General features: G+C 41.5%; 1 protein-coding gene across 1 annotated transcript in view; it reads right to left on the bottom strand.

Annotated features, from left to right (window-relative positions):
- The window catches only part of ITGA8 (integrin subunit alpha 8), a 713,969-nt gene that overhangs the window by 387,955 nt on the left and 310,405 nt on the right, over window positions 1-15,609 (bottom strand). Inside the window, exons 10-11 of the mRNA XM_078663606.1 lie at window positions 5,830-5,886; window positions 5,664-5,716 (exon numbers count right to left, since the gene is read on the bottom strand). Coding sequence (XP_078519732.1) covers window positions 5,664-5,716; window positions 5,830-5,886 — 110 coding nt within the window. The remainder of the gene's footprint in view (window positions 1-5,663; window positions 5,717-5,829; window positions 5,887-15,609) is intronic.

A 15,609-nucleotide genomic window follows, 5' to 3' on the forward strand; every position in this document is an offset into this window, starting at 1 on the left:
TATGTCTTCTTTTTAGAGCTAATAAATCTCTGAGAACGCAGCATTCTGGGCAGCTCAAAAGTAAAGCAGCATAACGCACTTTCCAAAGACCTTTAATTGTATTGCCTGATGTTTTCCAGTAAGTCCTGCGTAAAACAAGGATTCAGATGAGACCAGCCAAGAACACAGCTCAAAATGCTTAGCAGATATTTTTGAAAGCTATCATCACTTGTGCAAACAAATTTGTGATTTTTGCCAGAAGTATCAAGCATTGTTAAGGTCACACGTGGCCGAATTTGCAGCAGGCCATTTGCAAATGCAAAAATGCTCCAAACTCCAATTCACAGAATTACAATTTGGGTTCGCAGTTCGGTATATGGATGGTACGTGTTTAGGGCATCCCTTTTTTAAATACATTTCTCCATCATAGCAATGTATTGTTATTCATGAGGTAGCTGAATTTGTGAACCGCTTTCATAATTGCGATTGGGCGAAAATAGCAATTTGGAAATAGCTATTCTCATTGTTAGTACATCTCCCCTTAGTGGGTTTAGCCATGCTTATGTCGTTCAAGCGACACAGCAGAATACTCAACAAGAAAGGCAATGCTACTCATTTAATTCTGAGGGGGATGATTCGACAAAAAAAGAACATGTAACACAGAGCCTTGCATCACTCAGCCACCACCTTACTGACTTTTTAATGAACCTGTTGTTTTCTTCAGAAAAGTATGATACAGCACCCGTAAGCAATAACAGCAGAAGGGAGTTCAGTTGCATATCTGCTTATAACAGCTACAATCGCTAAGGACACGAAAGGAATGTTGGCACTGATCGTTAATGGGAACACATCTTATAATGAGGAATAGTGCAACAAGTTTTGGAAGAAGGAAAAAGAGGAAGATTAGAGCATAACAACTTTGGTGGTCTGAGTTACTTTTGGAAATCAATTCTCTGTAACCTGCACATCACAAGTACTAGTCCTGCCATATCATTCAAATATGTTGATAGAACTGGTAGAGAAAAGTCTTGAATATGTGAAGGCAATGTACAATCAAGAGATAGGTGAGGCAGTTGCTGCCAGATCGGAGACAGAAGGGTTAAATGAGTTTTAGGAACACAAGAGAAAAAAATAGCTAGGACAAATTTAAAAAGATGATTTAGAATCAGCAATATAAGTTCTGTGAGAAGTAGAGCATCATGAATATATTGGAAGGCATGAGGGTAATTGATGGGTGGAACATTTTTCAGAAGCTGTGAGAGAGAGGAGAATGTTGGGGGAGATATGACGGAAAATAATGTGTGAGGTAAATGATATATCAGCCGCGGCCTGTGGAGGGAGTTTGGTGGGGCAGGGAGGTGCAGGGTGGAGAGTGGTCAACAACGGAATATGGATAATAGCAGGTAAGTAAACAATTTAATAAATAAAATGAATTTCGTAGTTTACCCTGCATCGCAAGGAAAATAGAAAAAGACAAGAAAAATGATGGATACAAAACTGAACAAATCTTGAAAAATGCCAACTTGTAAAATAGAATAGCTAAGCTTGGGCTGCAATTGCAATCTGGTATACTTGATTAAAATCCTCCAGTGTGGCTAATTCACTGCTTCCACTTTTCACTTAAAAGATGGAAGGTACTAGTTGGCATTTAGAAACTAAAGAGTAATGTAAACCACATCGTAAGAGGCGTAGGAAAAACTTTTACATGTTGACTCTCAGTTGCTTCTCAGCTTTGAGAAGCTTCAATGGAGTAAAGAATGAGCTTTAAGAGAAAAACATTCCAGAACAATGAATTACCTTCAGCGAAAAAACATATGGTCATCATTCTAAATATCCCACATATCTCATTTTAAGTCCAAGGAGAAGTTTAATCCCAAACTGAGGTTCAGAGTTTTACAATAATTAATGTATCTGTGGGGGGTTGCCTGCACCATTTTCGGCAGTATAACCTAGCATAACCACATGGGCAAGAACTGCACTTTCTGAGGTTGTGTTAAAAGGTGGAAACACACTGTATTAATATGCTATCCCATTCTACAAAGTGTAGATTGATTTGTTAAGATAAATGTTGCATTGCATGGCACTGCTTATTAAAGGATGCACTTACCATTCCCTGGGGCATATAATGAAATGATCACACAGTGCAGCAGGTCACCTTGCTGCAGTGCATGATAGGGAAGGGAAATCGATGCACCGTATTTAACATAATATGGCGCATTCCTGTTTTTTCCCAGTGCTGGTGCACAATGTGCTGCCTAGTGCTAACTCATGCACCCTTGAACCATGGTGCAAGGGTGCCTGCATTGTAAGCAGGATTGTTATTATGCAGGAAGGGGCACCTTCCTGCCTGTACAAAAACAATCCCTTGAGGCATTTATCTATATCTATATGTGCTGCAGAATGCAGCACACATACAAAAGAGGAAATGACGAGGAGAAAGAAAGAATTTGTTCCTTGTTATGCCTCACTAGGGGAGGCATAGCATTTTGATGCATTCCTAGGTTTACCACTGATAGTAAATCTGGGAATGCACCAAAATCCATGGGTGCTGTGTGGGAAAACCCACCCACCACCCATGGAATACCTCGCTGGTCCAGCGTAGCACAGCAATTTGCACTGCATTGCATTACTCTGGATTTACACGTGAGGTGGCTTTGTGTGGTTTGATAAATCAAACTTAAGAGCTGTGTCCCTCTTGTGACCTGTTGCGTGGTGCAGGGTGGTGCAACTCCTACATAAATAGGCACCCGCATCTCTTGGCAACTTAAAATGAGTCCCTGATGTATTCTGAGATCTAGGTCCAGCCACAGCCAGAGTTAGGGAAATGCAGGGGTGGAAGAGTGGGAAAAATTGTACAAGGGAGGAGTAGGTGACAAAAAACTGTAAAAGACTGGTATACTAACTTTGCAAGACATTAATGTTCAAGTAGGGATCCCTGAAATGACTATCGACCACATTATGCATGTGTGAGGCAGACAGAAGTTGAAGCTTCCCATGTTCCCAAACCTTCTGCCCCCATCAATGCCAGGAAGGATTGTGGAAACTACTAGGCTAGCTGAAGGTGAAATATTTACATTGTGGTTTATTACTATATTCACTTATATTTGTAAGAATACAACCCAAATAAATGTAATTTTAGCTATTCCAAACAATGTAATGTAATTCTAAAAGCATACACACGTACATACTTTTGCTAAATACACTTATTTATTACTTATTGGTTCCAAACATTGCTTTAAAAAAACAAGAACACTCTAAATGGAAATATGGGAAGGGTTTGGGGACAGGAGCACTGATACTGGTTCTGTGTAATTATACAGTGATGTTTGTGTATTAATATCAATGGCTGCAATGTGGTGGCATTGCTCAGAGTGTTGTCATTTCTTTTTTGTTGAAAATAATACAAATAATTTACCGTGAAATTCAGGTAAATTAGAAACATAACATTGCATAATTTTCTCTCTGATAACAGTAAACAGAAAGTAGGCTAATAATGTGAATCACAGAATGTATCATATTGTAACATTGTATAACACAACAAATGTGCAAACCTATTAGAAAAAAATAGATACATTTTAGCTGCCTATGAAATTGTAATAGTGTTCAGGCACATTTCCAGACACTGTGAAAAAGCCAAATGTAAGGAGCCTAATAACACATTGTCCAGTTCTTTGCATCGTTGCTTCAATTTCAGCTGAGTACTTAACGAGGGTGGCGGGCCGATGAATAAAAAAATCATCACTTATCTGCAGGCCGGCCGCTGCCTCTCAGTCCTCTTCGGTCGACTGCAGAAGCAGTAAGCACACAGGCTCCCAGACTCCCCGAGCCAATCAATATGCTGCTGTCACCACCATGACAGCAGCATCATGATTGGTCTGAACGCCGTGATTCGCGCTTAGACAGGGACTGAGAGCCTATGAATGTTCTCCACCCAGGCTGTACAATACAGCAGGGTGAAGAACATGCTAAGTGCGGATGACTGTTTGGTTAGCCCAAGACGACCAGTTAAACCGTCATGCGCACTTAATAGAGTGTCCCACCACTCCTTCCACTGCTCCTGCGACGGCCAAGGCCCGACCGCACCTAAAATGCAAACCAGCTGAGCCATGACGGAAAAATAAAATGATAATAAAATTCTGTTATTATCATTTTATTTTTCCTTTATGAACTGCTCACAGTGCAGTGGGGCAATGCTCTCAGTGGTGGCTCCCCCGATAAGAGGTGGAGCGTCGCCTCGCTGCTCAAAAGGAAAAACAGAATGATAATAACGCATTGTTATTATAATTTTATTTTTCCTATTGCAGTCAGTGGCGGGGTGGGGCTGGCTAGAGCAGGGGGAGTAGTGTTTTCCACTCCCTAAGTGGGCATGATTGTTTGGCTGGCCCACCTGGGCTAGCAAAGCATTCATGCGCACTTTGCATGGTCCCCACCAGGCTGCATTACACATCCTGGTGAGGAACATGCACAGGCTCCCTGTCTCCGTCTGAGCCCTGAACCACGGCACTCAGACCAATCACAATGCTACAGTGCAGCGTTGTGATTGGCTCAGGGGAGCTTCTGTGCCTGAGTGCTTCCTGCTGCTGGCCGGGACTGGAGACAGAAAGACATAAGAGGATGGAGGAGAGGTGATGGACGGCCTCCCGTTCCAGGTAAGTCCATTTTCTTTTCTTTTTTTTTTACACCACCCCATCAGGTAGCAGCTGCTACTGAACACTCCTCCGCCTCAATGGAGGAGCCGCCACTGGTTTGCTCACATTTTAAAGTGATGTCATTTTGTGGATTTTCGTAGATAAAGAGCCATCAAGAAGTAATATTTCAGTATGATTTGAAATGCCCTTCACAATGAGAAGACTGTCCATATAATACAGCCACAAAAGAAAACCCTGCTTTCCAATGAAACCCAGTGAAGGGAGAGCAAGACAACAAAATGAATCATACTTTCTCCTGTCCCCAAACAGGTCTCAAAAGGGAACTCAGATGTTAGGGCAGAATCCTTTGTTTCACAGAACTAACATCGGAAGTGGGGGACTATTGTTAGTGAAAGCAAAAAGTGATGGCGCTGACATGTTGGGAGTTTTCTCCGAAGGTATGGAGCAATCTCAGTTTTATTCCTGCTAGGTGACCACAATGCCCTCTGGTGCTCATAGGTAGACGACCCTGAGATGGGTGGGCTGCTGGGAGGTCATTTCCTAGGGTGGAGCCAACACAAACAACCCTGCCTCTAAATGGGTATGGTGCATGTGGAACCTCTGCCAGTTTACAACCTCACACAAACTCACACGACCCCAATAGTTATGTAAACTAACAGTCTGTAAACATATTACATTTTATTTTTATCTCCCAGTGTTAAAGAACTCTTTGATGACGAGTAATATGGTACACAGTACTACACCCGCTCATCAGTTCATAAAAATCCTGAACATTTGTAATATACTGTTGAGTTCACAGAAAACTGCAAAGTTGGCAGAAAGTGTGAACTTAGCTTGGACCTGACTTGTTGACGAAGACCTAGGATATCTGGTTTCACGTCCACGAAGTAGAACAGACTGTGAACTAATATATAAACTTCAACTTTTTGAAAACATTCGAATGCCTCTTCTGGCTCTAGCTCGTACATATGTTATTTAAATACAATAAGATCACAAATGCAGAATAGTGATGGAAAATCGAATTTCATGACCTACCCATCATTGTTAACATCGGAGACTGCAACGGTGTAACCAAAGTAGGATGCCATCTGAAAAAATAAATGCAATCATAGGAATCTACATTTTTAAACACATATTTATTCAATGTGTTATGATATGATATAGCACGTTACTTTAACATTACACTACAATATGTCATTACCTGTTCTCCAGTAAAATTCTGAATAAACGTCAAGTCTGTGGAATTAATTATGGTAACCTAAGGGAAAGAAAAATATGCAATTAACTTTGTAATTTATTTCGGCAGATTTTTTGCACTTTCATCTTATTTCTTTTTATATCATTAGCTAACCAGTGAGCTAAGCAATGAAACAGTAGAATCAGGACATCTGTGTAAAAATACACATGTTCTGGAATATCTGTTTAATCCCAGGATCACCTGTGATTTATTTTCCATTACCAATGAAAAGTATTGTGTGGATTTTGCTACCTCCTTCCTGCAAATGCCCTTCAAACTCTTGCAAGATGTCCAATAGAAGTGAATATTCAGACCTTCCACTGTTACTAAAACCTTAATATGCCTAGGATGCCAAATCAAAATCTGATACTGACTTTTTAAATATTAATATATATTGAGAATTTCTGCTTTGTAACATGAGTGTTCTTTAGATTCCTTCACTTAATAAATCAGAAAAGAAAAGAAACTTGAACGAGGGAAACAACTTTTGTAATAATTTTGGAAACTAAGTGGCTCAGAGCAATCCAAGGGAGTAAAGAGTTTTAAAAGCTAAGGGCCTGATTTTGATCTTGGTGTCTCTACAACAATCCAACCACAGCAGCGGTCCATCAGTGGTATTTAGATGTTGTGACAGGAGACCACCCTGGCAGCTTCTTCTCTGCCCGCTAACAGTACTCTGTTACCGTCATGCCAGAAGGTTTGCGATGAGCAGATTTAGATGTTGTTGTTGTGCTGGTGGTGTCCTGCTAGCAATGTTCTGACGGAGACAAGTAAGTGCTATTCATCATTATCTTACTAAACCTATATTTTGTGAATGTGCCATAATGTAGATGTAGGTAATGTGTTATGCCCCTTTTTGGTGCATATTGCATGCCACCCAAACAACATGCACACACTACTTGATTGCATACCCACAGGCACTACAAGCACAACACCTACAAGTACCACAACAACAATATTTTTTTAAGTGTCAATACAGGTGTGTTAATTTTACGTAGATGAGTAGGAAAATGAACACTACTGCATTACACCTAAGAAAAATAATACAGAAGTGCAGCAAATGATGCAGCAAATGAGGGTCCTGACGATAGGGTACAAGATGAAAATGGAAGCAGGGAAGCAGGAAAAAGGCACGTTTTACCTCATTTCCTTTAATTCCGCCAACTCAAAGGAGGGATTCCTGAAACAGTTGCCACGATCAAAGGCACATTGTAATTGGGACGGTGGGTAAATCTGTGCTGGAGTCCGCCGACAGCTGCTTTTGCTTATACCACCATCGACGCGATTGAGATTTCCAGGTGGAGTTGGATGCACTCTGGGGGTCTTTCGCCTATGTACCAGCCTACATCTAAACATGGCGGGCGGGCGCGAAGACCGTCAAAAAAGCGATGGTGGGACCTGATCTGCCAAGATCTAAATCAGCCCTAGAACAAGGTGAGGAATATAGCACCATTTTGAAAGTGGATTTAGTCGAGGTGTAACACTGAGGCCCTGAATACAAGCAAAGGTGCTATTTTTTGCACCTTGTAAATAAAGGTACCCTGGAGTTTGTTATTTATCGGGTCCGATAAATAGCACCTTTTACAAGTTATTGGGGAATAAAATGCGGTATTTTGTGTTTTAACACACCAAAATCCACATGGTACGATAAATATGAAATGTAACGAAGATTAAGGTATTTAACACATACGATAATTACCGGATGCATTAAATTCCTTTTATCTCAGAATTCCAGCCCATGCGTAAGAAGGGTTTTACACATGGGTTGGAATATAACAAGCAACTCTTAATCAGGCCCTTGGAGCCAGTGTTGTGCACTTACCATGATCGCCCTACTTAATCAGTCATAACTCTGAATTCTGCACTACTTGCTTATTCTTGACCAAACATGAAAGCTTAAAATCCAGATCGCTCCTGCAGTCTAGCTGTGAACAAATGTAAGGTGTCTTCAATATTTGGGATAAATAAAAATTAGGTCAGAGCTAAATAAGTAGTTGCCTTCATCCCTGGCTCGTTGCATGAATCTGGCTAACAATGCGCAGTGACTGCATTCAAATGCCACAGGCTTGCAAGCCCTTGGCTAGGAAGTCTCCATTGCTTGATGGCTCGTGTCACTCCATAACACCTGCCCTAACCCAAAAATGTTTGTATTAGCCTTGCCCAATTTTAGCCCGAAGCAATTAGTCATAATCCACACCATTGTTTGCTAGGTAGGCTGATAAACTGAGAAGGTGACCTCTACATCCGACTGAGCCCCATCCATCGAGCTATACGTGGTTGTAAGGTTAGGTAATTGACCGATATTTATTGACAGTCTTAAATTTCCTCAGTACTGATTTTTCCTTTTATCAATACGTGGGTTGAAGAAGCCATCTGAGTCGAAAATGTGCATTATATGCTATTGTATTCTATTGTATTTTATTCAACTCTATACAATTTTATTCCAGGGATTGTTTTCCCAAGAGAGTACGGAACAAAACTATACTCTGAATGTTCCATGCATGAAGGCTCCTTTCCAGGCAAACACATACCTGCTCCCTAACAAACCCAGAAAGGCTATGTTAACCAGTGAAGAAGCATAGGACGAACGTGATATGCCACCAAAAGTGCTTCCTATTCTGGAGTTTGAAGCAGGTACATCAACCAAATATGTCCTATCTAATTCTGGGCATGACTAAAGAGCATGAGAAGAGTGCACATGGACGGTTTTAAGTATTAAATGGCTGTATAATACAGAAACGTCTGTTTTAATTCTGATGACGCTGAGAGAGGAGGCACAGCTTACTTTAAAAATAGCAAGTTAATCGATTGATCATTACTTCAATATAATAGCTCAAAGCCAGATTCATAGAAGCTTTTCTGTGATTAACTGTGACTTGCTCCTGAATTCACGTGAGCAGGACACACAAATAATTTTAAAATTGGTAAAAGAAAGGACAATCAAGTGACATGACTAGAGTAGAGGACTGCACAGATTAGCATCAAGCATCCCAATGTCCTCATTCCCTTTACCTTGTTTGTACAGCAGACACTGGGAATGTACGAAAGGCAGAGAAAACAACCTACAGGAGAACCCGAAGGGGGGCTTAAAAACATTAAAAAGCTACACTTTAAAGTAAGGTTTCACTGGATGAGCGAACGAGTCAGCAGATGCGCCCACCTACTATGGATGTTATCAGCATTGGAATAGACTAGAAAGCAGTGATGGCTTCTATACCGATGGAACCCATTTTGACCTGGAAGTGAAGAATCATCAACCCAGATGTCGATGACGGTCATTTAGGACTGGAAACTGATCCATTAGGGAAACAGAGGTCATAAAAGGGCTGTGGAAATTTGAGTCAAGCAGCACTCTAATCATGCACAAGGCTCACAGCGCGATGGGCTATCTTTCTCACTACCATCTCCCAAAAACTTTAAAGTTGGAGAAGTAGGCTGGAGCTTTCTGCCATCCCTGGGTCCCTGGCGGTACAAAAGGGGGTGGTGATGTATCTCCCTCACTACCATCTCCCAAAAACTTTAAAGTTGGAGAAGTAGGCTGGAGCTTTCTGCCATCCCTGGGTCCCTGGCGGTACAAAAGGGGGTGGTGATGGACGGAGCATACGAACCAATCAAACACTCACACCCAGTCAACAGATCTGGGTTTAATCCATCATCGTTCTTTAGCCAACTCTGCCACCCCAGTTCAGACATGGCCATATGCAAATCAGTCTGACCCTGTGCCTCATGGGAACAGTCCAGCCCGAACTGCCAAGCCATGCCTTCCCTGGACCGGAATCAAGCTTCCTAGAACCGGTTTCTGGCATTTCAGCTGTCTTCAGCCAGGCTTGCTTGAATCCAGTGACAAAGTGAGCAAGGAACTCAACGTCTGAGCATACCCTGCCAACTTATGGCGAACAAAGCGGTAGAAAAGGGGGTGGTGATGGACGGAGCATCCGAACAAATCAAACACTCACACCCAGTCAACAGATCTGGGTTTAATCCATCACCGTTCTTTAGCCCACTCTGCCACCCCAGTTCAGACATGGCCATATGCAAATCAGTCTGACCCTGTGCCTCATGGGAACAGTCCAGCCTGAACTGCCAAGCCATGCCTTCCCTGGACCGGAATCAAGCTTCCTAAGACCGGTTTCTAGCATTTCAGGCGTCTTCAGCCAGGCTTGCTTGAATCCAGTGGCAAAGCGAGAAAGGGACTCAACGTCTGAGCATACCCTGCCAACTTATGGCTAACAAAGCGGTACAAAAGGGGGTGGTGACGGACGGAGCATCCGAACCAATCAAACATTCACACCCAGTCAACAGATATGGTTTTAATCCATCACCTTTCTTTAGCCCACTCTGCCACCCCAGTTCAGACATGGCCTTATGCAAATCAGTCTGGGTCCCTGGACACTCTCCAGCAAGTCCTGACATCAAGTCTGGGGAGAGGAGTTGGCTTAACGGAGAGGGTGGTCGACCTCGAATCTGGGGAACTGGGCTCGAGTCTCGGCAATGACGCTGAACATCCTGTGATTCTGTGCAAATCACGTAATCTCCCCGTACCTAACAAAAATTAATGTGTGTCCTTATGTAACGTGACTGGTGATATGTAAGGTGCTCTGCTACCCAATTCGGGTCAAGTTTGCGCTATATAAAACTCTGCAAAAAAAAGTGTCTTTTAGAATGTAGTTGGAAAGTTTAAACATTGGTGGCAATATTGTATCTGATAATAAAATAAGTGAAGGTTAATCATTTCCACTAAAAGAAGATTCTTCACCATTACATTTTGGTATTGATAGAGATCGCTGCTGGCCCGGCGATCTTTTCTGTACCCTAAAAGAAACCAGCATCACAGTAGTTCCCTTCAAGGTATAAAACATTTAGTAGGTCACCATTGGTTTTGATGGCCATTCACCAAGCTTTTAACTTTTTTTGTCAAAGGTCAAATCGCACTTTATTCAGCAGCACAAACAAAAGTGCACATTGCAATGTTAGAAAAACCAATTGAAATAATAAAAAAAATGATACAAGATAGTAGCAATATCATGTATTAAAAAACTAGTAAAACATGACAGTATATATCTCCATAGTCAATATCTCTTTCTGGTTCGCAAGCAGCATTTAATGTAATTTAGTACTGCATAACACAGCTGCGAGGTTCAAAGTTGCTGTAAAAGAGAGAAAGACATATTTTGTGATCTAGTTTTAAAATTGTGCAACAAGGGGATAGGTAAACGTTTCCTGTGAGTTGCATAGAGTTTACAAAAGAGTATAAGGTGCAAAGTGCTCTGTTTAGATCTGCCATCGCAGGGAAATGCGGGAAGAGGCAAAAACCATGTTCCGTGTGTTGAAAAGGCCACTAAAAAGTGGATAATATTAAAATGCAGTCTTGTGAGAAGAAACCTGGACCATTCTTTAGCAAAAATGTAAGGCACACCTCGGGTGCAAAGCTCAACTAATATTCCACTGGAATAAACCCGGGTCCCTTATCTGCAATTTGTCCCAGTACACTTTAAAATGCTTTTTAAAATACAGATCTTTAACCATACGATGGACTAGGGGTTCTCAGGGTTTAAGTACAAGTCTGGGATCCCTAACTAAATGAAGGTTTCATTAATATGAATGAACCATGGGAGTCTCCTGATATTATCTAGTACTAAGCTGTCCATTAGAAGTGCCTTTGTAAGCGGGGCTTCAGGTTTCCTCCAGGCCTTAGCCGTAATAGTAAAGGTGTCAAATTAAGGTAATATTTGACAAACCTAGTCCCACCTCGGCATGGCAACATACAGTAGGTAAGGGTTGTGGGAGGGCAAGGAGCCTTCGACCACAGCTATTGTCAATCGTTTGTTTGGAGCTAATGTCAATATATCCCCAAAGTCCAGCACCAAACGTGCCAACTGGCAAACATTTACTTTGGTAATTCTGGGCAGTTTTCTTGACTGGTTTATAACCAATCCTCTGGGCGAACCGGAACACTGCTCCAACAGATTTCAGGAGTTGAGGTGATGTCATTTTTTACAAACACTTCCAATCAAAGGCTGCATTAAATGGAATTTCCAAATATGTAAAATTAGGCACTTTAGCTACTTCTGTCGCAGGGTTTCTGTTCTCACACAGAACTGTGCACAGAGGATTGGAACCTCGGCGAATTAGGGTGACCCAAAACTCACCTTAGTACCCAACTTACCCCTTACCGAGCTAGCTACAGTGTCTCATTGGTCGTATCAACCTCCCAATGTTTAGACAAACCAGAACATGAACTTACAGTACCTCAGGATACGTGGAACTCATGAACACTCTTTCGTTATATTATCATTACAAACCATAACATGGAGTAAAGAAGACACATGTGCATTTGAAATGTTTATTTACTAATGCCGTCTTCTCAGGCGCAGTATCTTAGATAATACAAGTATACTTATTATCAGTAGCAAAATTACCAGCATAGTTACTAATACATAAAAAGCGAATGGTGACAGCATATTAACATGCTGTAATGAATAAGAGTTAACAACACTTATATCGCACCTTCCCTAACACATATATTATATTATTAGCTAAGAAGGTCTCTTTGGGTTGGTTTAGGGCGGGCCCATACCTTAGTGTCCTAGTATGACGGAATCACATCAGCATACACCAGCTCTCTCTGCATGTGCACCGCATCAAGTGTGTTCTATGTGCCTCATGCAAAGCAATATCAATCCCGCCTGAAGCCAGAGTTGGCAAAGGCTGCACTTGTGTTATGACTATGAAGGCGTGGAGATCAGACATCATAACAATTCCATATCGTGTTGTTCTTGAAACTTCAGCACTCTTCGTGCAGACATAGTTTATTAAGCAAAGCTGATATCAGAGCAATAACATATTATTCTCACATAAACCACGGCAAACTACTAGGTTGAAAGCTAAGTCAACAATTAAGTGTCGTGTGCAGAAGTTGCAAGAATGGAAAATGGCGTTTAAACCTCAAATGTACCTATGCTAACTTAACACGATATAAGGATATTCAGGAGCTACATGACACCCCCCCTTGATCCGAGAACGGACTAAATATGATAACAGAAGTGCCATCTCATGAGAGCAGAACTCAACAGTAAACGAGCATGATCCGAAACTAAACATTAAAAATTAATGCTAAAAAATAGCCCAAAAATATAACGTGGCTCAAGCCAATAGGCAAGGAAATAATAAAAAATTTGACAAATAAGTCAATAAAATCAATGAAATGCTATTGATCAGCATGTCAATCCGAGGCAGTGTCTATGACAAAACTGTATATGCAAAGTAAGTAGCAACAGCCTCCAATAGGAAATCACTGTCCTCATCCGAAAACAGTTCAGCCATCCAATTTAAAAGATGAAAAGAACATACGTGTTCTCCCAGCACCGGATCCTCTATAACCATCAGAGGACAGCTCGGTGGGTTTTCAAGAAAACTTAGTTCCAAGAAATTCTGTGCTGCCGACAATATATCCCAGGGACCAATTAGTCCATGCGCCACTGCTAAGGCCATAATCCTCTCGTCAGAACAAACCAACTCGTGAGCAATGATAGGACTCATCAGCTGATTAAAATCGACGTCAGGAGAAACCGGTCCGCAGAGACACAAATCAATGGCCCAATGGAAATCACAGGTCAGGCAGTGAAATACAGGCTGGACACAGGTGAAATAGGAGAATCGAAAAGATAATCCATATGCCGCGCTCAATGTCGCCAACGGCAGTGTGCCATAATATTCAAGCATGCGGGTGCGAAACTGCGTCAGTAGCTGTTGCGCGGGGTCTTGCACAGGAAGGACATCCATATTTAAAAAGACAGAAAACCACTAGAGCGCCAGCTGCTAATGCAAGTAAAAATGGGAATCCTCCAAACAAGGATGAAAAAATAGAATGGAAGAAAGCAGGGATGACTCCAAAAATCTTTTCAAAGGAAGTCACGAGACCACTGCTAACAACTTTAAAAAAATGCGCTAGGCCTTTTGTGGAGGATGCGTTAAAGATAGTACGAACCATCGCTCCGAAATGCAAAGGCAAATCAGTATTCAAAAGAGCCTGAACCTCTGTACGGGTGTTTGCAATGTGAAGCACGAAAGTTTCACGGGCCGAGCTCAAGGCCACCTCTTTCTGGGACAAAAGAGCCCTTATTCTTGCCATGCCGCTGAATTCTGCTCCCAAGGTTGGTATCTGTGGCCAGATGGAAGACTCCCTATGTTCATGTGTGGGAGGATAAAGCACATTTCTGCAGCAAATAACCCGCTCACTTACTGTTACGATGAAAGCTATACCTTTAATTAACCCACAACAGTCTTCATTATTGAGCATTAAATAACTACCATTTTCTAATAATTTAAACGTGGGGATGATAGCAGGAACTGGCGTGCCTTGTAAAACGCAAGCCATATTCGGTCGGTCCTTGTTGCATGAACCGTGTAACTGTATGTGTCTACACATTAAAGAATGATCTGGCATCTCAGTACACTCCTCCCCATTCAGATAAACTTCTTGGTCATCCTTAAAACATCTGTATGTGTATGGAAGCGACCAGACTTCATGAAGGAAACCGCTACCTAAAGGTTCATAACGACCTATGGGTACATATTTCATACAATTTGAAAACTTATATAAAGCAAAAGGCAGCGTTATCAAACCGTGGATAAGCCACGTTGCAGCAGTGGCTTCTGCCACAGAAAAAGGTAAAGATTCTAACCTTTCAATATGTAACATAGAAAAAGAAGCATCGCGCATTCAAAGCAAGCGTTGTTTGTCAGTCAAATTAAACGGTGCAAATAAAGAAGAAACGTTCATGTACCCCCAGGGAACTTTACCATTCTTCAGAGTTTGAAGGGTCCATGCAAACTGCATGATTGATCGTAATTGATTCTGACTATGGTATAATACTGACACTTCATCATGCACAATATCGACAACTGACGACACAATATTATCCAATGTGTAAATTCTAGAGGAAAGCACGTTAATACTATTGTCAACAACTGCAAGCACTTTCTCAAGATTCGCCTGATCAATAGCCCTAAGGCGTGTAGCAGCCTCAATCTGTGATAGTTTCCAAATTTCATTGTAAACCCCATATAACCACCTTTTCGACCTGCCACTAGCCGGGCCTTTAATGAAATCATTCAAATCCACGTCTGCATTCAGTTTAGATAGGTGACCCTTAACCGCAGGTAAAGTTGAGTGTTTCAGCCAATTTTGACACAATTTGCCTACAGAATAAGAGGTGACAGTATGAACCAAGTCAAACCGGGGATCAGATCTAACAGTTTTAAAACCGTCAGTTAAATTCAAAAATCTATTTTGGCAAGAATCAGCACTACTGTGCCAAAGCAGCCAACCCTTAGGATTCATACTGGAAATGTTAAAGGAGGAATTAAGGAGTAGAGCCTGTAATTCTCTAATGGACAACTGAGTAAAATTACTCCAACCATCATATTCCTCCAACTCCGGGAAAGAAGGAGTGTTTAACTTTTTGGAAGTAGCCAATCCAAAGCATGTAGTCTGGGAAATTGTTTCATTTAAAAACAACATATGATTCGGGATGAGACATGCACGGTGCAAAGCCTCAGTGCCTTGTACCTGCCAGGCCCTTGAACCCCAAACAGATTTAAGGTCTATTGTTTCCTTCCATAGCTCATAGCCTCCAGTAACTAATTGATCAAGGAAGGCCTTCGAATACAACAATTTAGTATCGGTAAGTCTAACCTTGGACATTGGCTTGTTATGAAATTTAAAATAAAAGGACTCGGGAT

Source organism: Lissotriton helveticus, chromosome 10 (assembly GCF_964261635.1).
Source record: "Lissotriton helveticus chromosome 10, aLisHel1.1, whole genome shotgun sequence".
In the NCBI taxonomy this organism is placed as follows: domain Eukaryota; kingdom Metazoa; phylum Chordata; class Amphibia; order Caudata; family Salamandridae; genus Lissotriton; species Lissotriton helveticus.